Source organism: Camelina sativa, chromosome 6 (genome assembly GCF_030686135.1).
Source record: "Camelina sativa cultivar CO46 ecotype springtype chromosome 6, ASM3068613v1".
NCBI lineage: Eukaryota > Viridiplantae > Streptophyta > Magnoliopsida > Brassicales > Brassicaceae > Camelina > Camelina sativa.
In genome coordinates, this window is record NC_141885.1 from 27630998 (window position 1) to 27655245 (window position 24248).

Below are 24248 nucleotides of genomic sequence, written 5' to 3' on the forward strand. Positions count from 1 at the left end.
CAATGAGCAAAATAGAAAAGAGATATGCAGATTCAGATCTCTTAAAGTTATACAACCTCTAATATCAATTTTCAAGTAAACAAAATACATTAGGTTCGGTGGTGGTAGAGATTACAAACACAAAGTATCACAATTTGCTAAAAAATCCTAGACAAAAGCTCTAGTGATCAGATCTTTTTATCCACCATGCAAAGTAGAAATGAAAACTATAACATCTTTTTCTTGGATTGTTGTATCGAGCTGACCACTTAGCTCCCAATCGCAGTCATTCACTAACACAAGAACCCCAGGTCTCCTGCACAACAACAAATGTTTTACATTAAACCTTCATTGAGCTGATAAAAAGACCAATCAATCAAACCATTCATTAACAATTCAACACTTCATTACATTTGAGCTGATGAGTGATGATAGAGAAGAGAAAACGAGACTTACACAGTATCTCCTTTCATGAACATCTCAGGCCTCTCTTTGATCAGATTTGTACGAACCCATGACAGCAAATGCTTCATAGTAAACTAATCCAGGAATTAAATACAAAGGGGGAATGAGTAGAGGAAAAAAAATATGAGCTTTATGATCCAAAAAAAAAAAACATAAGAATTCAAGCAGCTTTACATCATCATCAGCAGCAGCTCCATTGGGCAAATCAACGTTAACTTTATGAATCTTTTCAGAATCACAGAGCAGCTCTAACCCACCCCTACACAATCAAAATCAATTGTTCAAACTTCAGCATTACATAAAAAAACGAATCAGATAAATAATCTCAAGAAACACCAAATTTGATGATTCAACAGTAACATGCCAATTACGAACAGAGAGAGTGAAACAACTGAGGAAATTAACAGAGATAGTGATAACCTCACCCGAATTCGAGAGTCAATTGCATCCTCGTCGATGGTTTGGACGCATCCAAAAATTCAAACCCGAGAGAGCTAGGGTTTTTCTGTCTTTCAATCGGAGAGTGAGAGAGATACGCTCGCTCCACAGTTCGTGTAGATGTCTTTGCTCATTCATCATAACGACGTCGTTACCAATTTAAGAGATGTTGGGCTCTTTTATTGGGCCTATTTTATTACTACTACTGAATAAGGCCTATTAATTTCTACCGATTAGTGGTCTTCTCATCGCATCGTGACCGTTCATTAGCACATCAACGGACAAGATTGAGTCCTAGTTTTTTGACTTGAAAATAGATGATGGTGGCTAATAATATTTTTTCCCCAACAACCGGCAAAACTGCAACCAAGAGAAGGAAGAAGAGAATCAGAGATTTTAGTTTCTTCAGGGATTTTTTTTTTCTTGTTTCTCAGGGATTTCTTGTTTTATATTTAAAATCCCTGACATTTCTTGTTTCTCAGAAATTAAAATCCCTGAGAAACAAGAAAGCTGAAACTGAATTTTCTATTTTAATTTTCAGGGATTTTTTTTCTTGTTTCTCAATTTCTTCTGTAAACTAGAAAACTAAGTTCTATCTGAAAATTCAGTCACACACTGTATGGATTGGCAAAAACTCATTTGTATCTGTAATTTCTCAAGGGTTAGTAAGCATGAGAGTCTGGAGATGGTCAAAACCTTACTTCAGTGTTTTCTGCTCAATTCCCAGCCTGAGAATTCAGCGACGATACAAAAGCTAACAGGGATTTTATTTTCTCTATGTTCTCAGTGTCCCAGCTGTACCCAAGTACTGCTGAAGTAATCAACGTACAAAATGTCATGCACTTTTGTGTTTTTTCAACCAAACCACACATCACCTTCCTCAACACATACTTACCAGATAGGTCCCTTCTCAGTGCCAAACCCTCAACCAGCCCGTTGTATTCAGTTCGCAGTCTTGCTGCATCAGTAGTAGCCCTTGAACCTTCCTACCAATTGGACAATTTTAATCATGTATAAAGAACTTAGAAATATATATATCACAGCAAATATAACCAGGTCACTTCCTGTATTGAACCAATATAATTATGCACCATAGGATCGCTAAAGATGCCTCTGTATGCTGGTTATAATTCTCAAAATCCAAGTGAAAAGAAGCTTTATACCTGCTTAGCCACTGGAGATGTCTCTGTATGCTGGTTAGCTTTTACCATTGTTTTTAGATGAAATTTCTTGCAACAATATAAAAGAAAAGAGTTCCTCGTTAGAATAATAAGACGGTACTTACCTGTATTCTAGGAATCTGTTCTAAAGTGATGATAATCTCTGATAGATAGATGCTACTTACCTGAATTCTAGTAGATGTGGAATACTTGTTTGTGATGCAGGCAAAACTAGAGCTGCCCAAATCTGCATTAGATAGCATAAGATAACGCATTGGTTTCGTTTAGTTTTATATTTCTCAAGTGCAAATAATATATCTATTAGATGCATTACCTTCTTGTTCACAAAGGTTCAAGCTTTGAACTAGGGAATCTTTGCCAATATCTGTTCCTCAAGTTATTCACTGCTGCTAACTCTTAAAAGGAATCAGGGAGTTTCAGTTGCCACATATTACCTATGGAAGGGGAATTGTTGGTATAAGGCAGTGACAAATAAAGAAGAGAAAAGCAGAGAGTATTTAGAGATAACTTACAGCAGAATAGGATTTGACCATCGTTGGATAATAATGAGAACCATATATATATCCCTCCATCTAGAGAAGCAGAAACAAACAAACCATTAAAAATCTCAGTAACCTCTTATGGATGGGGAATTAAAGCGGAAGTACTGAGTGATTAAGTTGATGACTGAAACAAAACCTTGAACAATCTGAATCTTCATCATTCTTCAAACCATCACCGATCTGCACATATAAAATTGGAAGAACCATCATTAATTTTCAAGTCTGAATTAAAACAACAACCGAAGTGAAAACCATAAACAACAGTATTGGCAAAAGAAAAGATATGTACCTTGTGCATCATCCTCCTCTTTCCGCTTCAGATCCTACACAGAGGCAAAAGAAATCATCAACTGAAAACAAAAGATACACAAGACAGAGACACAAATCAGAAGGTTTATATAATATTGCAGAAAAGATATGTACCTTGTGCAGCAGCATCCTCATCATCAACTGAAAACAAAATATGCACATGACATCGTTAAACTGGCTTTTCTTCATCACAAAAAATTTAAAAGATGCCTCTTCAACATTGAAATTTCTTCAGGAACTGTTAAGGTGCTGCTTGAATTAAAGTCTCACCTGCTTTTGTCGTCTCAGCTCAGCTTCTTTGGCTTGAGGCTCCTTCTCTTTCTTCTTCAAATCCTGTATACCTATCAATAAAAGGATAAAAAAAGAAAAATCATTAAAACTAATTCAAGTATCCACCAAATCACAAAAATGAACAATGTCTAGTCCATTGTCAATCAAACCTCGTGTACCAGAGCCCGGTCTGTCAAGACTCAAGAGGAATGTCAACAGTACGACCATATCCAAAATCAGCAGGTTCCGGAGGCAAAGGTGATAGTATGGAACTCGAAGCAGCATGAACACTCCCTTGAATCCAAAAGAATGTAGAAACCTTCAGCAGTCTGACTCTTCTTCATCTTTATTAAACCTTCTTTCGTTAAAGCAATTGAAGATATCTCTCTATGAACTGGCTGGTTAGCACTTGCGATTGTTTAAAATTGAATTTCCTGCAAAAGAGAAAACAAAATGAGTCCTCGTAGTTTAATAAAACAGAATCATTAAACTATGAGTCTGTTCTATAGTGATAAAGACTAGAAAAAGGCATCATCATCCGTATGAGAACCATGCATATATCATGTTTCATCAAATCCATATAGAGAAACAACAACAAACAAAACCAAAATCTCAGACTTCACTTATGAACTGTGTTGATGATAGATACAAAACCTTAAGCGTCTGAGTTGTCTTCATCATTCTTCAAACCATCTCTGATCTGCACATACAGAATTAGAAGAAAGCATCGTTAATTATGAATTAAAACAGCAACACCAATGAAAACCATGAACAAACCTTAACGCCTTTTAAGTCTGTTGATGATAGTGGTGTCCACAATTTTGAACAGCTTCCAAATAGGTTGGCTGGCTGCAATGAATTAAAAAAGAAGAAGATTATTATTGGTTGAATAAACTTGAAACAGAACAAAGTAAAGAAAGGAAAAGAGGATACTGAGATTACTTACGGAGCAAGAAGAGAGAATTTTCCATCGGAGGAAAGGGAACCATATAATATCTCCATCTAGCGAAGCTAGCAGCAACAAAAACCATAATAGAATAAAACATATCAGTATCTCTATCTGATCTAAATTGTGTAACAAAGAATAAACTTTAAAGGGGAATAAGACTCACACTTATGGATGGGGAATTCGAAGTGGACAAGGAAGACGTATTGTATTGAGTCAAAGACCATCAATCACTAGAATCAGTCTGATGTTGTTACCGTGAGCATTCTCATCGGCCAAGTTTTTATTATGAAACTGCATTCATACTTTAAAGTTCAAACCATATCTCTTTGAACTGCACATTGAATCAGAAGAACCATCGTTAATTTTTGAAGTCTGAAATAGCAGCCTAAGTTCAAAGCCTAAATCGCAAGTGTTTAATTATTAAAATCCAAGTGAAAAGAAGCTTCATAATACCTGCTTAGTCAGACTGTTAAAGCAATTGCAGATGTCTCTCTGTATGCTGGCTGGTTACTAAGCCCTCCCTTGCCAATGTTTAAAGATGAAAGTCCTGCAAGAGAAAGAAAAGATAATAAGTTCCAGGTAGATTAACAAAGCAGATTCATTAAGCTATGATCAGTCTGTTCTAAAGTGATGAAGACTAGAAAAAGGCATCATCATCGTCGGTAATAATGGGAAGAAAGAGAGCCTTGCATATATCATCTTCCATCTAATCCATATAGAGAAACAACAGCAAACAATTGTGGTGTTGATGATAGAAATATCACAGTCTACACTTATGGATTGTGGTGTTAATGATAGAAATATCACAGTCTACACTTATGGATTGTGGTGTTGATGATAGAAACAAAACCTAAGCAGTCGGAGTCTTCTTCTTCATCGTTATTCAAACTGATCTGCAAATAGAGAATTAGAAGAAACCATCGTTAGTTATCAAGTCTGAATCAAAAACAGCAACATCAATGAGAAAACCAGAAAAGTGGGGAATTTGACCTTCTCCTTTGATCCAAGTTCTAGTAACGGCAATGATATTCCAATAAAGTGCAAGAACCAAGCCTGTTGGGCATAGACACAGACGAATAAAATCTTACCATCTTATAAGTGAAGTGAAGTTAAGAGTGTTTGGGATAATTCCTTACTCTTAAAGCAAGACAATATATACGTACCCAATTATGTTGGAAATGCAATATACTGTAGCCTTTGGAGACAAACCAAAATTTCATTAGCAATGTCTTCATGGATAGGTGGGACTTGGGAGGAAGGGAGGAGGCCAGTTTTTCTTTCGCCTCAATAACAATTCCGGCTACAAAGAAAGGTAAAATAAGAGCAAATCAGATACAACTAACACTGAATTCAAATCTTCTAAGTAGCAGTACTGCAACAGATTAGAAAAGATATGTACCTTGTGCAGCATCCTCCTCTTTCCGCTTCAGATCCTACACAGAGGCAAAAGAAGTCATCAACTGAAAACAAAACATACACAAGACAGAGACACATATCACAAGCTACATATAACACTGTATTCAAATCCTCTTAAAGTAATAATATTTCACCATGTGCAGAAAAGATATGTACCTTGTGCAGCAGCATCCTCTCTCCGCTCCAGATCCTACACAAAGGCAAAATAAATCATCAACTGAAAACAAAATATACACAAGACAGAGACACAAATCAACATCAATGAAAACTATGAACAAACCTTAACGCCTTTAAGTCTGTTGATGATAGTGGTGTTCACAATTTTGGGACAGCTTCCAATATGTTGGCTGCATTGAATTAAAAAAGAAGAAGATTATTATTGGTTGAATAAACTTGAAACAGAACAAAGTAAAGAAAGGAAAAGAGGATACTTAGATTAATTACAGAGCAAGAAGAGAATTTTCCACCGGAAGAAAGGGATCCACATAATATCTCCATCTAGAGAAGCTAGCAGCAACAAAACCATAAAAATATATCTATATCAGTATCTCTATCTGATCTAAATTGTGTATCAAAGAATAAAATTTAAAGGGGAATAAGACTCGCACTTATGGATGGGGAATTCGAAGTGGACAAGGAAAACGTATTGTATTGACAATTGAGTCAAAGACCATCAGTCACTAGAATCAGTTTGATGTTACCGTGAGCACGAACCTCGGCCAAGTTTATTATGAAACTGCGTTCATTCTTTAAACCATATCTTTCTAATCTGCACATAAAATTAGAAAAGCCATCGTTAATTTTTGAAGTCTGAAACAATGAACAACCTAAATCGGGAGTGTATTACGTATTAAAATCCGATTGAAAAAAAAGAGTCATAATACCTGCTTAGTTAGACACTTCATTAGTTAAAGCAATAGAAGATGTCTCTCTGTTATGCAGGCTGGTTACTTAGCCCTCCCTTGCCATAGTTTAAAGATGATGAAATTCCTGCAAGAGAAAAAAAAAAAAGAATAAATTAAGATTAATAAAACAGATTTACATAATTAATGAGTCTGTTCTAAAGTGATGAAGACTAGAAAAAAGGCAATCATCATCCGTAATAAAAAAGGGAAGAAAGTGAACCCTGAAACAACAAACAAAACCTTAAGCAGTCTGAGTCGTCTTCTTCATCATTCTTCAAACCATCTCTGATATGCACATATAGAAATAAGAAATCAGATGAATAGAAACGCCAAAGTGAAAAGCCTAAGAATGTTAAAACCTTCTTTACTTAATAGTCATCAAATCAGTCTACACTTACTGTTACGGATTCATTGTGGTGTTGATGATAGAAACAAACCCTTAAGTAGTCTGAGTCGTCGTCTTCGTCGTTATTCAAACTGAACTGCACATAGAGAATTAAGAAGAAACCATCGTTAGTTATCGAGTCCGAATTTAAAAACAGCAACATGAATGAGCAAAACCAGAATATATATATATATAAACCCTAATAAATCCCCAAAGTCCGAATTACATAATTCATACTTCAAACCATTGATCTGCACATAGAGAATTAAGAAGAAGAAGCATCGTTAATTAAATTTGTAAGAGCCGAATTGAAAACCCTAAAAACAAAAAAAAAAAACCCCAAGAATTTTAGAAAACAAGAGAAGAGGATACGGTCATGTACGTTTTATCTATCAATGAAACAAAAAATTGTAATTACGAGAAGAGGATTTTTACCATTGTTGTTGTTGTTGTTTGGGTCATCGTCATCCCAAGTCCCAAGTCCGATTCTGAATCATCTTCTTCTTTCTTCAGAAAAAAATCATCATCATCAATAACAAATCAACACCATCGGAGAGAACAACGCTCTGCTCTCTCTCGCTTAAACATTTTTTTCTTTCTAATTGTTTTTTTTCTCTACTTTTCTATTTGGGGAAGAAGATTGAAGAGTCTCTGAATTGTTGATATCTCTAAGGGCATCTCCATTGGAAGCCTCTTATTCTGAAACTCTTATATTTTTTTTTAATTAAAAAGTATACTTTTACAAAATAAGAAGTTTTTGTTGGTGAATAAAATTATACTCCTCCATTGGTAGACTCTTATTAGGGTTCTTATTTTTGAAAAAAAAATATATATTTTTGAAATATAACTAATTTAAGTAAAATAATTAGTTTAAATATTTAAACAATTAAGATTTTATTAAAATGGAAAATTATTGAATTTCATAAACTTTTAAACATACAAAACAGAAAAGCATATTAAAATAGAAGTAGAAATCACAAATGGGGACAAGCATTATCTAACAAGCATTTATCCCAACCAACAAACACAAACTCAATCAACTCAACACTCAATGCTTACCTAATCTGAAAAAAAATCAATACAAGAGAGGACAATGAGTTACCTTTATATCGTTAGCCTCAGCTGTATCCCCCCACCCACCAGAAATGTGTCAAACGGACTCTACAAAAGAGATTGAAATTGGGTTGAGTAGTCATAACTTAGAGTTACAAGAGCAGTCATGTGTAAGGCTGTGTGAATCATACTAAGTAGCTAACCTTGTCATAACACCGGGAATCAACACCAGGTGAATTTCCTTGGATCAGTTCTTGGCAACATCTCATTTCTAAAAAAATCAGGAAAAAAAAAATGCAAGATATGAAAAAGATTCTCAACTACGAGAATGATTTTAAAGAAGAAAGCAAAACCAAAACAGATATACACAATTTATGCAGTAGCTAAGACAAACTGAGAACAAGATTTCCTAAGACCCCTCAAACGAATACAACCGTCACAGCCTAATAGTAGTGACCTTAGAATTAAGCCACACACACAACATTACTTGGATCATAATTCCAATTATCCACATCTAAAATTGGGCTTCTGAGCTTTCGTCATTTGATAAACAATCACATTTGATATTATTAAACCTTTAAAAATCAAATTGCTTATCACATTCATCAAAAGACTCAAGATTCCTTTATAATTGCACTCACGGGGCTCCTATTAAATACACAAAATCAAGCTTCTTGCAGTAACCACAAAACCCCAAACCCTAAAATGAATGGTGTTTTGTATAAATTATGAAGCTAAAAACCCAAACAATCGAGAAGCCTACATTTATATATAAAAACGAACAGCATCAAGAAAAAAAAAGCAGAGAATTAGGGAAACCCAAGGCATTGAAGACCAAACGAGAAGTTAAATAAGTCAAATTTTACATACTTGATATTTTGCCAAACGGATCATCCTATCTAATACCGACACTGGACACAAAGTATGAATCAAGCAATGGACGAGATCAATGGAAACATACAATTTATGCCTAAAATTCATCTTCATTCATGGCTAATTTCGTTAATCCTAATAAAAATCATGCCTACCAACACAAAAAAAAAAAACAAAAGAGATATTGAAGAACCCTAATTTTCGAAAATCCAAAAACCTAATTTCGAAATCGTTATAAAACAAGAATTCAAACAAATATAAACATGAAATTACCATCAGATGGAGATTGGTTCATCAAATTCTCGAAAAGCAGTGAAGGAAACGCTTTGATTTGGTGGAAAAAACTCTCAATGAGTCAATATCCAAACTCGTCGATAGATCAGAACCTCTGATGTGTTATTCTGATTGCTCAATCATCACCTCCGGCTGAAGATTGTTTAATCAACAAGAGCAAAGAACGGAGATTGGTGGCTTCGCAAATATGAGAAATTGGGGAAGTGAAAGAACGGTGTTTGTCGCGAAAGAGATGGGGAGAAGAAAGAGAAAGAAAGGGAAAAAAAGAAAAGAAATTGTTTTTTATATCAAAAATAAAACCAATCATATGTCTACACGTAACAACAAGGTTAGAATAAGAGTTGATCTCAAAACTTACAAATTAAGAGGCAACTCTTAGGTTTTATATCTGTTTTGATTTATTTTTGGTTCAGAAAAAATAAGAGTCCTTGCTAAATCCTCCCAATGGACTTGCTCTTTTTAGAGATAAGACGACATAAGAGTACTATTTACAGGCAGATAGATGTGTTTGTTGTTCCGCTCTCCCAAAACAAAAAGGAAATTTTCCAATGTTCTCTGGTAGCGTTGTCATCTGCAGTTCAAGACTTGTTGGGCTCTTTCATTGGGCCTTAAAACATACAAGATATAAGGCCTATTACTTTTCCCAATGAATAATCCTGTGCTACGCATACAATAAAGAAGACACATCGCATCTTTACCCGTTGTTTTATACGAACTGTATCCTATCAACGGACAAGATTGAGTCCTAGTTTTTTTAACTCGAAAATAGATTTGATGATGCCTGCTGCCGGATTGATATTATTTTCCCCAGCGACCCAAAGAACAGAAGAAAGAACACACAAAAAAAAAAAAAATCAGAGAGATTTAAACGTGAATGGAATTTTCTTCTTGTTCCTCAATTTCTTCTGTGAAATCGAGAATTCAGTTTTGTTTCTATATATGAAGAAGCTCCATGGAAGCTTATAAGCAATGGGTTTGGAGAAATAGAGAGTATGTACATTCCTTAGGATCCTTTGCCAACGTAAGATTCATTACTCCTTAATCTTTCTTTTTTTTTTCCCCCTCAGTTTTATTATGTTCTGATTCTCTTTCGATTAGGGTTTGTTTTTGCTTTCTCGTTAGTGTCCAATTTCAGAGTTTTCATTGTCTAGTTTTGCTTGGAGAGACTAGTGTATATATAACAGTGAAATCTGAGATCGAGGCGTTTCTTTGTATTGGATTTAAGAATTGAATTGAAGAGTTGAATTAGATATTTTTTAGTGGCTTACCGTATCATGAGAGGCTTTGTAGTTTGTGGAATTCATCAGCTTGATAATTCGTAAAGTATGTTTCTTTTGTTGTTGTTGTTGCAGGGATTGACATGGCTGCTTCCTGAGAAGTTTTCTGCTTCAGAGATTGGACCAGAAGCAGGTTTTGTGATACTTTGGTAACATTTTACTGCTTTCAATCTTAGATTCACTACCCCTGTCTTAGCTCCTAAAAGTCTCTTACTAGAATGGAACTCTGTCCTATACTCAGTTTTATCGGTTCTCAAATCGCATGTTTTATGTCCTAAGTCTTTAAACATTAGAACCTTTTACTTTAAAAAGAATCTTTCTTTCTATTGTGTATCTCTCTTGTTCTGTTGAATTCGGATGTGTGCTGAGAGATTTTGGTGATCTTCTTTGTAGTAACGGCTTTTTTGGGCATATTCACAACTATCAATGAACACATTATTGAAAATGCTCCAAAACCTCGTGGTTTTGTTGGATCTTCCGACACTGATACATCCCTTTCTTATCCGCTACTCATCGCCATCCTTAAGGACTTGGAAACTGTTGTGGAAGTTGCGGCTGAACACTTTTATGGAGACAAGAAATGGAATTTCATTATTGTCACTGAAGCTATGAAGTAAGTATCTTGTTTCTTCTGATCACTTGGATCTATACTACATGCTTAGTCGGCATTATGATATCCTGGCCTCTGATTTAGGTTAGTCTTGTTTCAGGTCTCTGATTAGGTTAGCCTTGTTTCGGAATAGCGGGTATAAGATGCTTCTTCAAGGAGGGGAAACACCTAACGATGAGAAAGATTCTAACCAAACAGAGTCGCAAAATAGAGCTGGTAATTCAGATATGAATCATGGACCTCATAGTTTCGTAAACCAGAATCATCATAATCCATGGAACATGGAAGGACGGGCAATGTCAGCTTTAAATTCATTTGGTCAGAATGCAAGATCAAGAACAACAATAACATCTACCTCAGGCTGGTCTCCAAGAGTTCAACATCAGCAAGCAGTTATAGAGCCTTCAATGATCAAGGAGAGGCGAAAAACTCTCTCCGAGCTTTTATCTGAGAAGGGAGTTAATGGAGCGTTATTTGCAATGGGTGAGGTTCTTTTCATAACGAGACCGCTCATTTACGTTCTTTTCATCAGAAAATACGGAATCCGGTCTTGGATTCCCTGGGCTATTTCTCTTTCCGTGGACACACTGGGAATGGGTATTCTTGCAAATTCGAAGTGGTGGGGGGAGAAGAGCAAGCAAATCCATTTCTCCGGACCTGAAAAGGATGAGGTTAGAAATTTTCTCGTACCTCAATCGATCACAGTAATGTTGAACCGGTTTAACTGATATTTCTTGTTTCAAATTCACAGCTTAGGAGACGGAAGCTGCTATGGGCATTATACCTCATGAGAGATCCATTCTTCACCAAGTACACAAGGTGAGCGTTTATGAGTCCCATTTCTTAGGGGGTCTAATCCGGTTTTTGGTTTGTTTTTTAAAATTTATGAAGTTTAGAAAGCTAAGGAAAGTTATTACATTGGTTTCAATTATGGTTTGTTCTATAGTGGCAAAAAAGTGAAACCGAATTGGTTTATTTAATCTTGGCTCTTAGCTTTAGTCAATATCAGATTGGGCATCCCTAGGTTTAGGCTTATAGCTTAAGCTATCTCAACTAATAATATACCGATATGATTGGCTGGGGATTGTAGGCAAAAGCTGGAAAGCTCTCAAAAGACGCTGGAACCAATTCCGTTGATCGGATTCCTCACAGGTATACATATAAAATTTCATATCATTCACAAGATAACTGAAACTCGTGTTTACTTGCATTTATTGACTGTCTTTTTTGGTTCTCTCGTGGAAACTGCAGAGAAAATTGTGGAGCTTTTGGAGGGAGCTCAGTCACGGTACACTTACATATCGGGATCATGAAGTTGACCGTTACTAATGGTTTTTGCAACGGAAGAAAAGAAGAATATATCGCCATTGTTGGAATACTTTATAGATCTTGGATGGAAGACGTAGGGAATGGTTTCAGGCTCTTGTAAGAAATCTGCATTTATTGCAGTTTAGGACATGATCATTCACAGACAAATGTTTTACCTGTTTATGTCTGAAGAACGGACTTATACAATAAAACAAGCAATAGCGTGTTCATCCCAGAATCGTTATTCGTTAGCGGAGGTTAAAAAGGTAGTAGTCTAAGTGTAACAACCGGTATTTTTTTTTGGTAATAAATTTGCATAAGAAAGAGTGAAAGAAGATTGTAGTATGATTTTAATGCATGAGAATTAAACCCATCATATACCCCAATCATCCTGAATTATTTAATGCTGACGTAGTGATATGCTGTGCAAAAGTGGCTGCCAAAATGACAACATTATCCCTCGGTGGTAGGCCCGAATCTGTTGTCCCCCTCCTATCATCTATGTGTTGTGTGGAACCTACACAACTTGGTTATCAGCTAAATTGGTCTTGAATTTGTGTTTAGGGTTTAATCGAGTTCGGTTTACTTCTAAATTCTAATCTGATCCGGTTTTTTTCTGCAATCTCTAGGGTGTGCCAGGGAGAGTGGTAGGGTCCAAGAGTTGGGCCTAGCCCTCAACAATGTGTGGTGTAACCGGCACTTGGATAGTACTAGCAGTAGGGTCCGAGTTAAGCTCAGGTCCACACTTTCACTCTTATGTAGCCCTATCTTTTTCTGGTGGTAGGGTCCCCTCTTTCCGGTCGGTCATATGTAGTAATAGCCTAATGGTTTCATCAAACCCGCTTCGGCGTTTAAATGGACTAATGGAGAACTAACCTATGAGCTCAAAATTAGTTTGAATTGGTTACAATCTAGTTAATGTCGAACTAAGACTTAAACCGTTTACTTTTTTTTTTCTCTTATTAGTTCGGCTTGTATTGGATTTATGTTTGATATCTGGATTGGAATATTGTTTGTCCAAGTACAATTACGTAAGTATGCGTATATGTTTTGTGACCGGTTAAGTTAAAAAAGGACGATAGGATTTTGGAATCCAGGTAAGGATTATTCCATAGACACTAATTAGCTTCCTTTTTTTGTTTGGTGGCGCAGCCTTGTGACCTACATAAATGGGGTCCGACCCCATGTATGGGCAGCTTTTTTTCCCAAAAAGATATATTTTATTTCCTACCCAATAATAATTACTTATTTACAATCTTTTCAACCATTTTGAAAAGTTAAAACTTGACGGCTTTACAAACACTATTACTACTGCTGAGTGGTGATAGAACTTTATTTTGTAGCAAGCTAGGTGATTAGTTTGGGAGTGTACTTACTAAGTAACCAGAATGAATTTTTAATCAAACATGATGTATTTAAGATTTGAAGCTTCTCTTAGGTTAAAAACCAAGTAAACACTACAGTTTAAAAAAAAAAAACTTTTGGGAAAAAATAAATAAAGTTAGCTGGACCCCATTGTCGAGATGGTCCCATAATTAAACTGATATATAATAAGAAGATAAAGAAATGAAACGGGATTAGTCCACGTAGTAAAATCAGAATGATTCTTTTAAAGATCATCCAACACATCAAGACCGTTGATTTATTCCCGCATCAAAAAAGCGGTCAATACTACTTACTATTCTCAGTTTCTCACTTGCTCTCTCTGTTATTATATAAAGAGAGACGACGAGTCCACATTTACTAATTAATCTCCTTGGACGTGTAACGCCGTTAAATCGATTCTTTCCCACTGCCATCCTCCGCTTTCTCCGTTTCGCTTTCCCGCCGTCATCTCCACCGTCCGTTTATATTTCTCAATGGCGACGTATCATCAGAAGCAAGAAGAAGTTGGAGTCAAAGATCAAACCCTTAGTAGAGCCGTTATCATCAACGGCGTCAGAAACGTCGAGACTTCAAGACCTTTCCAAGTAAACCCCACTGTTAGTCTCGAACCCAAGCCGGAGCCGGTGATGCAGATGCAGATGCAAGCTCCGTTGTCTTTAGCTCCACCGTCGTCGACTGGACTCCCATTGAAGAGAGCTTCTACTAAAGACCGTCACACTAAGGTCGAAGGGAGAGGGAGAAGGATACGGATGCCTGCCACGTGTGCGGCTAGGATATTTCAACTGACACGAGAGTTAGGTCACAAGTCCGACGGGGAGACGATTCGGTGGTTGTTGGAGAACGCAGAGCCGGCGATTATAGCCGCCACGGGTACGGGAACGGTTCCCGCTATAGCTATGTCGGTTAACGGAACCCTAAAAATCCCGACGACGACGAACGCTGATTCCGATTTGGGTGACAACCCGATGAAGAAGAAACGTAAACGACCTTCTAACAGTGAGTATATTGACATAAACGACGCCGTTTCAGCTTCCTCCGGTTTAGCTCCCATTACTACGACGACGATGACGACGACGATGATCCAACAACGTCCTGCTGCACCATCCACCACCGTGGCTCAGCAACATATGTATCCGATGTGGGCGATTCCATCAAACGCAGTGATCCCGACGGTCGGAGCTTTCTTCTTGGTTCCACAAATCGCTGGTCCTTCGAATCAGCCTCAGTTATTAGCTTTTCCCGCCGCCGCAGCTGCTCCGCCGTCGTCCTACGTCGCGGCTGTGCAGCAGGCATCATCGTTGGCTAGACCACCACCACCTTCTCAGCAGGTTTACCCGGGCAGCGGCGTTTCAGACGTAAGCGGTTCGAATTCATCAAGAACGACGTCGGCTATGGCTCCGAGCTCAAGCTCCAGAATAACAACAGGCGGTTCATCGTCTGCTGCAACAACAACGACGACGCACACGCTGAGAGACTTCTCGCTAGAGATATACGAGAAACAAGAGCTTCACCAGTTCATGAGCACAACAACAACACGGTCATCGAACAACTGAAGAGCAACGACAGCGTATTAGCGATCTGGAAAAGGCACGTGGGCACGTGAAGAAGCGCACGTGTTAAGTGGGCCTTGAATTTAGGCAAGAAATGGGGTCCATGTCGATGGTGGGTCAACACGCACCAAAAGAAAGAAGAGAGAGTGGGGGAAAGAGGGGCCACACTGCTCCCACCTTACGTATAGCTTCCGAGGCAGCCAGGTTGGGTGTGGTGCCCCAAAATGGTTAGAGCTACGTGGTCCGTATGAAGTAGGACCAGCTTAAAAGCATTATTCCGAAACGTTTTTGGTGGGGGCTCACCACTTTGTCTTCACTTTTTTTTTTTTGGTCTTTGTTGTAATTAATCGAATTATCGAAGCCTTCTCTAAGTCATGGTCCACTCAACAACAAATGTGATATTGATGTTTTTTAATTGTCATAGAATCTGTAACAAAACGAATATGTCTTTTAATCTAGGAATATGCACTCAATAGCACAATTTTGGAGCATAATTAAGTAAATACCCCAATAGTACAGTGTCCGCTCAGATTCAATTTTTTGCAACTTTATGTAACTATTTAGCCCCTCTCTCTCCCTTCTTCTCTCTCTCCCCTACCTCTCTCTCTCCCTACGTCTCTCCCTTCTTCTCTCTCTCCCCCTCTCTCCCTTCTTCTCTCTCCCCTCTCTCCCTTCTCTCCCTATGAGTTTAAGTACACAACGATTCCCCTCTCTCCCCCTGTCTCCCTTCCCCTCTCTCTCTCCCTGCCTAATTAGTTTCCATCACAAATGTTATTTTTTTTAATACACATGTAGTTTAAGTACACATTTAAACTCTTTTTCATGGAGGGTGTTTATGACTTTATACTTACTCTCATTTAGCCAGCCGGTGGTATATACTAACATAAAACCAAATCGATTGTATTTCCTTAATTTTATTTCAGAATTGTGGTATCTATTAATAATACCCTTTAATCTAAATGAATTCTAATGTTGTTTTTCCTAAAATTGTTGAGGCGTTACGAATGATCAGAGTTAAGACTTAAGATCAATGTTTACAAGCTGTTAGCAAAAAACTTGGACAAGTATGTGTTTAAAAGAAAGCTTTTTTACTTCTTTTTTTTTTTTTTTTCATAAAACTAAAAGTCTCGTCTGTGTGTATTGGCGGGACCTAGTAAGTAGGAGGCTTTGATTGTACCACTAATACGGCTTCGTTTCGTGGGGCATGAAACCTTTCCACTCAAGAAGGGGTCACGACCACAAGTTTAACGCTAAGGAAATAAAAGGAACAGGCTGAGGTGGGGTCATACTTGGGTTTGTGTCTATCTAATCTTTATCGTTGAATTCTGTGGTCTTGTCCTAACCCTTGATTCTATTTATTTCGTCCATTGTTTTAATGAGTGAGTGAGTGGTAGTAGTTTTAATTTTATTTGTGTCACGGTCTCTACTCTCTCAAGTCTCAACGCCGGACAGGATTTTTACTCTATAAGATAACTTTATTTATGTTCGATTATCAAGATTCAAGTGTGGTTGGTTAAACCATGGTTCTCCTCCGTTTCTCACAGTTGATATATATATGTGTGTTTTAGATATCAAGATATGTATGAAAGTAAAAAAATTAAAATGTTAAACACAAAGGAAAAGGAATTATTGGAGGGCAGAGGCCTAACTAAAAAACCAACTTGGTGGATGGGGAAAAAGATCGAGAAGTGTTGGCTATAGGAGTTCACGTGGACTCGTACAAAAAATGACTTGTCGTTGTCGCTCTCTTCTTTTATTTCAGTGGACTCCTCGTTTTTAAATTTATCTTTTCTAGCCTATAAAATCTTTTTTATTTTTCTAACCAAAAATAAATAAATCAAATAAAAGGAAAATCTATGCCATGACATGGAAAAAATTAAGCCCAAAAACAGCTAATATAAGTGATAACATAACATTTAGCCCCATTAATTTGTAACAACCGAACCAAAAAAAGAAGCTGGAGTTTCCTCCATTGATGGAAATACATCGGACCCGTCCACATAGGACCCATCCCAGTCTTTCGCTGATCGGAATTATCAACCATCTTGGAAAATTTCTGGTATTCACTCAGAACTCGGATGGTAGAGTTACTAGGTGCAAAGTGTATTCGACGGAGTTTATCCCCTCTCCACTCATAGTTGAATATTTTGATGTGGGCTATACAATGCATTCTTTCTCGAGGACTAATTAGTTATTAGTCAGCGCTTCGAGACGGATAGTGGTGAGCTTCTTGCGATGGTCTATAACTCTGAAGATTGGCCGGCCTTTTCTAGCCATTTGGAGGATTTCATTGGACTCAAGGCGGCGTTCCCACTATTCTCACTCACTTAGATTCCATAGGTGTCAAACTTCAAGGCGAATTGTCTAGCTTGAACGTCGCAATCTCTTCTTTCTGAAACTTCATTTGTAAACTCTTATCCTCCGGTTTGGGCAACCAACACCGTGAGGTTTAATTTAATGTATGGTTGACAAAAAAAAGGCTGGAGCAGATTGTATTTTGCGACAAAAAAAATCTCTTCTTCCTTGGGCCCTTTCCGCGACCGGTTTGCTTCAGTTTCTCTCACTCCCACTTCCTTGACATGTAAGTTAGTAATGTTGGCTCTCAACGAATCGTCACGGAAAACCCTAAATTTGGAACCATCGCACTACGAAAAATCCCTAATTCCTTGGTCGAGAGTAAAAACGGCACAAAAGGCTCTGGCAAACCCTAGTTAGAGAGTCAAGACTTGAGAGGTAGTTTCCCCTCTCTCAATTACTCATAAATTTATCTCAATTAGTTCGTAGATTGATTTTTTTTTGTAATAAACTTGAATTGCTTCCTATGAATGCGATATTGAAATTGAAATTGCTACGATTCATTTAGGTTTTGTAGTCGGCATGTGCAACGAAATAATGGATGCCATGATCGGCGCCAAACGTTACGTGGACGCCATGGCTATGTTCTACAACTTCTTCAACGAGTGTAAGCTTATTCCCAACATCGTCTTTTTCAACCACATGATCAAAGTCCACTGTAATGAAAATCTCCTAAACAAAGCCCTCCAACTATACCGTTACACCAGAGTTTCACGTCGAGACAATTAAGACATACATGATTCTGACCAAAGGTCTTGTCCACGCAGGGAGGATCTATGAAGCTGTGGATATGATTAAGGCGGTAGGTATGTATGATTCAATTGGATACACCTATCTGTTTCGTGGCTTCTTAGATCTGGACTCTTCCACACAGCTGATCAATTAGCCGATGAATTTTTAGACAATATACCTCCTGATCTTTATGACCACTACAAAATAGCGATGGTGAATGCAGAATTTGTGGATTTACAGCTCAATCACCAATGAATTATCTTCATGTTGTATGCGACGGTTGGAAATACCCTTTTGAGAATCTTGCTAAAGCACACTAAGATATATGAGGCGTGGGCATTGTTCAAGGGGATGATAAACATTCTAACATGAGGTTATGACAGTGATGAGTTTGGTCGACCTTACAATGGTGTAGATTGTTTCGATTCAGAGGCTATTAATATGATGGTGAATGGGTATTTCAATATCGGCAACTTTAAGGAGGCAATGGATACTTTCAAGTTGGGAGCTTCGTTTTCTCCATGTTATACTAACATTATCGATAGATTTTGCGAGCTTGGAATGATGACTGAGGCAGAGGGTTTGTTTGAGGGAATGTGGTAAAACAAAGAAGACTTGGTCTTGTCCCATGAGATTCCTACATTTATATCAATGATCAATAGATATGTTAAGGTTGGAAGAGTGGATGATGCTCGACGGATGTTAAAAAGAGGGTAGATGTAAATCTACTCAAGGTTTCTGTTCGTCAGGCCGAGTAGAGAGCTTCTAGTTTAAGTTGCATTCATTTTGCAATGTATTAGTATTATACTTTCTGATATGAAGCAAACATATTCATTGATCATTGATTTAAATGTAGAACAATTATTAAATTTGTGATGTCTTCTGAATATTTAAATTTGTGATACATCGATATCCATGCCTGAGAGATAGAGAAAGGGGAAAATGCTACATCTATTATTGAAAGTGATGTTATATTTTTTTTTTGTATCTACTAGAAATAAGTAATTCAAATTAGTATCATTTAATTTTTGATGCAAATTAATTGATGTAACTGGCCCTTTTTTGTAGTGTTGGTAAAGTCAAGGTTATAAGTTTCGATATAAATTTGTTCTAAATTAGATACAAGCTGGTATTCAATAACAATATTGATTTGAATATAATTTTTTTAATATATTATTTATTTTATTTTTAAAAGTTATAAGGAAGTGGAGAGAAAAGGCATTGTTAATGAGAAAATGTCAAAACTCTATGAAAAAAATCAATTAGACATGAGATAACATCAAACTAGAAATAAGTTAAGAGGCTTACATGTGATTATGGCCAAAGACTAATTATGATATAATTAAGGACGCAAATAAGTAAGTATTATTAGCTTAATTTTGTCAAGACATATTTTATTTTCAATACAAATATATTTTATCAATATTAGCTTAATGCGAGTACCATAATGTGAACTTACCAACACTATTACACTCAATATTTTTTTTATTTTATTTTTTGACATTCACTCAACATTTACTTTATCATTTTCATTTGCAATTGCTACACGAAAAAACAAAAGATTAATAAGATGAACACACTTCTATATTATTCGCATGATATTACTATCAATTTGTATGCAACATGAATTAATTCAGCTCATAACTTTAGATGGTGCCTTGCACAAGCTTAGTACAGATTAAGCTAATAGTACTTACCTATTTGGTGACTTTGAAGGTATTTAGTATTTATATATAAATTCAATTAGACTTGAGATAACATCAAACTATAAATAAGTTAAGAGTTTTACATAAATGATATGAAATAGATTTACCTTTCTTTACATCAAAACGTTTCAACATAATATGAGTCATATATTATAGCAGTCACCAAATTACACAGAGACTAGAGTCTTGCATAACCATTTTTTGCTTGTTTACCAACACAACCTTTGTGTAAGTCTACTCAAGGTTGATGTTAGTGAGGCCAATTAGAGAGCTTCTTGAGATTGGATGCCTACACCAAAGTTATTATTATTTTTTGAGGTCTTTAAAAGAAGTTTTTTTTAGTTGAAGTTGCATTCATTTTGCAATGTATTATACTTTCTGATAGAAAGTAAACATATTCATTGATCATTGATCTAAATGTAGAATAATTATTAAATTTGTGATGTCTTCTGAATATTTAAATTTTTGATGTCTTCAGAACATCAATATTCATGCTCTCGAGAGAGAAAGAGGAAAATTCTACATCACATAAACATCTATTATTGAAAGTGATGTTATGTTTTTTTTTTGTATCGACTAGAAATAAGTAATTCAAATTAGTATCACTTAATTTTTGATGCAAATTAATTGATATAACTGACCCTTTTTTGTAGTGTTGGTAAAGTCAAGGTTATATAAGCTTTCATATTAAATTGTTCTATATTCGATACAAGCTGGTATTCAATAACAATATTGATTTGAATATAATTTATTTAAAATATTATTTATTTTCTTTTAAAAATTTATAATAAAGCGGAGAGAAAATTCATTGTTATTGAGGTTATGATATTCAATGAGAAAATGTCAAAATTTAAGAAAAAATAAATTAGACGTGAATTAACATCAAACTAGAAATAAGTTAAGGGCTTTACATGTGATTATGGCCAAAGATTAATTATGATATAATTAAGGACACAAATAAGTAAGTATTATTAGCTTAATTTTGTCAAGGCATATTTTATTGTCAATAAAAAAAATAATTAATCAATATTAGCTTAAAGGTGTCAATATGAGTATCATAATGTGAACTTACCAACATTATTTAACTCGACATTTACTTTATCATTTTCATTTGCAATCGCTACACGAGTAAACAAAACATCAATGAACACACTTCTCTATAATATTCGCTTGACATTACTATCAATTTGTATGCAACGTGAATTACTTTCAGCTCATGACTTTAGATGCTGCCTTGCACAAGCTTAGTATAAATTAAGCTAATAATACTTACCTTAGGTAAGTTACCTATTTGGTGACTTTGAAGGTATTTAGTATTTATATACAAATTCAATTAGACCTGAGATAACATCAAACTATAAATAATTAATGAGGCAATGGATACTTTCAAGCTGGAAGCTTCGTTTTCTCCGTGTTATACTAACATTATCGACAGGGTTTGCGAGCTTGGAATGATGACTGAGGCAGATGGTTTGTTTGAAGGAATGTGGTCAAACAAATAAGACTTAATCTTCTACCATGAGATTCCTACATTTAGATCAATAATCAATGGATATGTTAAGGCTCGGAGGGTCCATGTTGCTCAACGGATGTTGAGAAAGATGGTGGATACAAGTCTACTCAAGGTTGCTGTTCGTTAGACCGATTAGAGCTTTATATGCCTATACCAAAGTTTCTCTTACCATTTGTGTTTTTTTTAGGTCTTTAAAATAAGTTAAAGTTTACTTTCAGTTTGCAATCTATACTAGTATTTTTGCAGCAGTTTTTGCTCAAAAATACTAATGAGGAAAGTTTTTGCAATTAATGCTACTAATGCAATTAATTCTGTCGACCTCTAGCAATTTTATATGGACCTCTTAGTATTTTATGGGCCTCTTGATAATTCATAAGTTAAGAGCCTCCATTTTTTTAGGTTGTAGACAAAACAATGTCCAAAATTTTATAGGATCCGCGAAAATATACTCTTTTGCTAATAATCTAGATAAAATTTCCAGAAAATGAATTTGTAGACAAAATTTCCGGAAAATTACATTGCAATAACTACGACATTAATAATATTCTCAATTGCCAAAATGATTCTGAATACAAATGAGTAGACCTTTGATTTATCAGACATTCAAACTTTAAAAAAAATTATTTGATTTATTCTGGTTCTTTATTTTAAAGATTTTTAAAAGGTTAAATATGAAAAATATTTAAAACTTTTAAAAATTTAAATATGATAAATATTATACAGTAGGTACACAATAAATATTAAAAGTTGAAATGATATAGTGTGAGTTAAAAATATCTCGGGACGGTTTAATAGCGGGATGAGTTTTATCGATATTTATATAAATTAAAAAATATCAGTAATTCGGTATTACACTGTAAAACATCATTTCAATATTTTGTTAACACTGTGAGTATCAGAGAATAGACATATCTAATTAAAATATTATATAAAAAATAAATTATATTGCGGTATTATATGGATTAGTTAACAATTATTATATAATTATAACATATTTTTCCAACAAATACAATTTATAATTTTAATATTTTAATTATAAATAATTTGGGCCCGCGGTGTACCGCGGGTTCTAATCTAGTGTATTAGTATTATACTTTCTCTCATAGAAAGCAAACATAAATCTCTTTATCTGTGTTTAACATATATGTCATACTATGCATGATCAATGCATGATCGATGTCAAACACAACGAAAACATTAAATTAAATTGAAAACAGGTTTTTGAAAAAAAACAAGAGCAAAGATCATACAATTTGCCAAAGATGAGAATATAAAACTAAGAAAGTATTTACTTTCTTTCCTTTCCCATTTTTCATTTTCTTTTTCACTTTTTCTCTCTGTTTTTTAATGAATTACTAAAATATAAAACATAAATTTTCCTCTCAGAAGTCAGAACCGAACCCTAGCTTCTCTCTTACTCCGTCGGGATGTCCCTCCGCCGCATCATCCTCGGCCTCTCTAAGTCTTTGGCTTTCTCTGGTCGTAACTTCTGCACCGCCGCCGTGGGAAGAGACTTCTCCTCGCTGACCGATAAAGTTAAACAGGCGTATATCCGCCGCGGCAGCATCAGCCACAAAACGTGTCCCCTTCTCTCAAACCCTCCTTACCCCATCCCCAAAATCAGAGATCTCTGTGAGCACAACACTCAACGGCCGGAGCACAACAAGTCGAATCAATATTGCGGTGAGAGCTATCTACACTCGACGGTCAAGTTCTTGATCCACAATCTCTCCCACCTCGACACGGCGATGGAGTACGCACGCTTGACGGCTTTCACCAAAACTCGCGGCGCAACCACAACCGCTACATGCGACCTTATAATCGTAGCCTTGTGCAAGGCCAAACGGTACAGAGACGCCTACGACCTCTTCCATTACTTTTTCAACGAATGCAGCATTAAACTCAGCATATGTTGCTGCAATCACATCGTTAAAGCTCTCTGCGACGATGGCCGTGCCCACGAGGCTCTTCAACTCCATCACCACATGCGCAACGAGAGCAATAGCGATCCTTCCTTGTGTCTTGATTATCAGACATACCGTACCTTGACCAAAGGTTTGTGGGATGCCGGGAAGATGGATGATGCTCTAGATTTGGTAAAAGATGTCTTCTCTCTGAGATTTGCAAAACCCGAGGACTACGAAACTGTGGTTTCTCATTTCTCGGATCAGCAAGATTTTGACAAAAGCTGGGCGCTCTGTTGTGCCGCTAACCTGGGCATGACCGAGCTTAACGGTGGCAACAACAGTTACCCAACGGTAACCGTGACCGCCATAACGGTGACGCTCATTGAGCACTGTTTCAGTCGACGTCAAGAGGAAACAGCGATGGAATTTTACACTTGTTTGTTAGAAACAAACCCGATGGTCGAAGATGCTTCCAAGAAACAACTCTTGGAAGTTTTATATAAGTGCGGTAAGAGAAGCGAAGGTTGGTCGGTGTTCCGTCACGTGTACGCTTATCCTAGTGATAGTAACGAGGAGTCAGAGCACTCAGAGCCTATAATAAATACAATGATCGTTGATGAGCTTTTCAAGCTGGGATGCCAAGCAGATACATGCACAGATACAGGGATGTACCTTACGCCAACATAATCACGAGGTGTTGCGAAGATGGGAAGTTGTTGTCCAAGGCAAGTAAGATCTTTCGTGAGTTAATAAAGGAGGATCCATCGGCTTGCACGATTTCAATATTCGAAGAAATGATCAATGCGTATCTAAAGGCTGGGAGGCTCGATGATGCGTTGGATACA

At 36.4% G+C, this 24248-nt stretch overlaps 4 protein-coding genes and 1 pseudogene across 54 annotated transcripts; 3 read left to right on the forward strand and 2 right to left on the reverse strand.

Annotated features, from left to right (window-relative positions):
• Window positions 1–12: 12 nt before the first annotated feature.
• On the reverse strand, window positions 13–1688 carry LOC104793541 (ubiquitin-related modifier 1 homolog 1). Its single transcript, XM_010519903.3, has 5 exons — window positions 1579–1688; window positions 870–1242; window positions 619–703; window positions 436–518; window positions 13–295 (listed from the first exon to the last, which is right to left on the reverse strand). The coding sequence occupies exons 2-5, from the start codon at window positions 890–892 to the stop codon at window positions 178–180; spliced, it is 309 nt and encodes a 102-aa protein (XP_010518205.1). The 5' UTR covers window positions 893–1242; window positions 1579–1688; the 3' UTR covers window positions 13–177.
• On the reverse strand, window positions 1507–9519 carry LOC104793542 (uncharacterized). Of its 50 annotated transcripts, none has more exons than XM_087455156.1 (31): window positions 9039–9519; window positions 8096–8163; window positions 7942–8000; window positions 7275–7346; window positions 6853–6936; window positions 6695–6739; window positions 6434–6539; window positions 6158–6318; window positions 5994–6056; window positions 5830–5896; window positions 5706–5739; window positions 5533–5566; window positions 5297–5433; window positions 5124–5186; window positions 4984–5026; window positions 4587–4680; window positions 4297–4464; window positions 4131–4195; window positions 3962–4033; window positions 3839–3884; window positions 3355–3618; window positions 3185–3255; window positions 3029–3055; window positions 2895–2928; window positions 2742–2785; window positions 2576–2635; window positions 2377–2497; window positions 2228–2289; window positions 2046–2111; window positions 1778–1868; window positions 1507–1693 (listed from the first exon to the last, which is right to left on the reverse strand). In XM_087455156.1, the coding sequence occupies exons 11-16, from the start codon at window positions 5718–5720 to the stop codon at window positions 4595–4597; spliced, it is 378 nt and encodes a 125-aa protein (XP_087311282.1). In that variant the 5' UTR covers window positions 5721–5739; window positions 5830–5896; window positions 5994–6056; window positions 6158–6318; window positions 6434–6539; window positions 6695–6739; window positions 6853–6936; window positions 7275–7346; window positions 7942–8000; window positions 8096–8163; window positions 9039–9519; the 3' UTR covers window positions 1507–1693; window positions 1778–1868; window positions 2046–2111; window positions 2228–2289; window positions 2377–2497; window positions 2576–2635; window positions 2742–2785; window positions 2895–2928; window positions 3029–3055; window positions 3185–3255; window positions 3355–3618; window positions 3839–3884; window positions 3962–4033; window positions 4131–4195; window positions 4297–4464; window positions 4587–4594. The 50 variants fall into 50 exon arrangements, with proteins under 50 accessions (XP_087311282.1, XP_087311307.1, XP_087311297.1 ...); XM_087455181.1 differs by having other exon boundaries at window positions 1778–1864; window positions 3962–4029; window positions 5981–6056; window positions 9039–9515; XM_087455171.1 differs by having other exon boundaries at window positions 3962–4029; window positions 5981–6056; window positions 9039–9515.
• Window positions 9520–9769: 250 nt separating this feature from the next.
• On the forward strand, window positions 9770–12489 carry LOC104793543 (peroxisome biogenesis protein 16). Its single transcript, XM_010519909.2, has 7 exons — window positions 9770–10080; window positions 10412–10469; window positions 10730–10949; window positions 11047–11617; window positions 11698–11765; window positions 12037–12098; window positions 12198–12489. Exons 1-7 carry the CDS (start codon window positions 10012–10014, stop codon window positions 12257–12259), a joined length of 1110 nt encoding a protein of 369 aa, XP_010518211.1. The 5' UTR covers window positions 9770–10011; the 3' UTR covers window positions 12260–12489.
• Window positions 12490–13651: 1162 nt separating this feature from the next.
• LOC104793545 (transcription factor TCP9 pseudogene) lies at window positions 13652–15628 on the forward strand (annotated as a pseudogene). The gene has a single exon (XR_015560057.1). The product of XR_015560057.1 is annotated as a transcription factor TCP9 pseudogene (transcript).
• Window positions 15629–22923: 7295 nt separating this feature from the next.
• Window positions 22924–24090, forward strand: LOC104699471 (pentatricopeptide repeat-containing protein At3g60980, mitochondrial-like). The gene has a single exon (XM_010414775.1). It carries the CDS (start codon window positions 22924–22926, stop codon window positions 24088–24090), a length of 1167 nt encoding a protein of 388 aa, XP_010413077.1.
• Window positions 24091–24248: the final 158 nt, after the last annotated feature.

Bases quoted from the DNA above. Each gene is read 5' to 3' on its own strand.
- LOC104793541 (XM_010519903.3), bottom strand. From the start codon at position 892: ATGCAATTGACTCTCGAATTCGG. The intron at 704-869 runs GTGAGGTTATCA...TTGATTGTGTAG, and splicing joins CAATTGACTCTCGAATTCGG to GGGTGGGTTAGAGCTGCTCT. The intron at 296-435 runs GTAAGTCTCGTT...GTTGTTGTGCAG, and splicing joins TTCATGAAAGGAGATACTGT to GAGACCTGGGGTTCTTGTGT.
- LOC104793542 (XM_087455176.1), bottom strand. The intron at 5,434-5,532 runs GTACATATCTTT...CTTTCTTTGTAG, and splicing joins AGAGGAGGATGCTGCACAAG to CCGGAATTGTTATTGAGGCG. The intron at 5,027-5,123 runs GTCAAATTCCCC...CTCTATTTGCAG, and splicing joins AACTTGGATCAAAGGAGAAG to ATCAGTTTGAATAACGATGA.
- LOC104793543 (XM_010519909.2), top strand. From the start codon at position 10,012: ATGGAAGCTTATAAGCAATGGGTTTGGAGAAATAGAGAGTATGTACAT. The intron at 10,950-11,046 runs GTAAGTATCTTG...GTCTTGTTTCAG, and splicing joins ATTGTCACTGAAGCTATGAA to GTCTCTGATTAGGTTAGCCT. The intron at 11,618-11,697 runs GTTAGAAATTTT...TCAAATTCACAG, and splicing joins CCGGACCTGAAAAGGATGAG to CTTAGGAGACGGAAGCTGCT.
- LOC104699471 (XM_010414775.1), top strand. From the start codon at position 22,924: ATGTCCCTCCGCCGCATCATCCTCGGCCTCTCTAAGTCTTTGGCTTTC.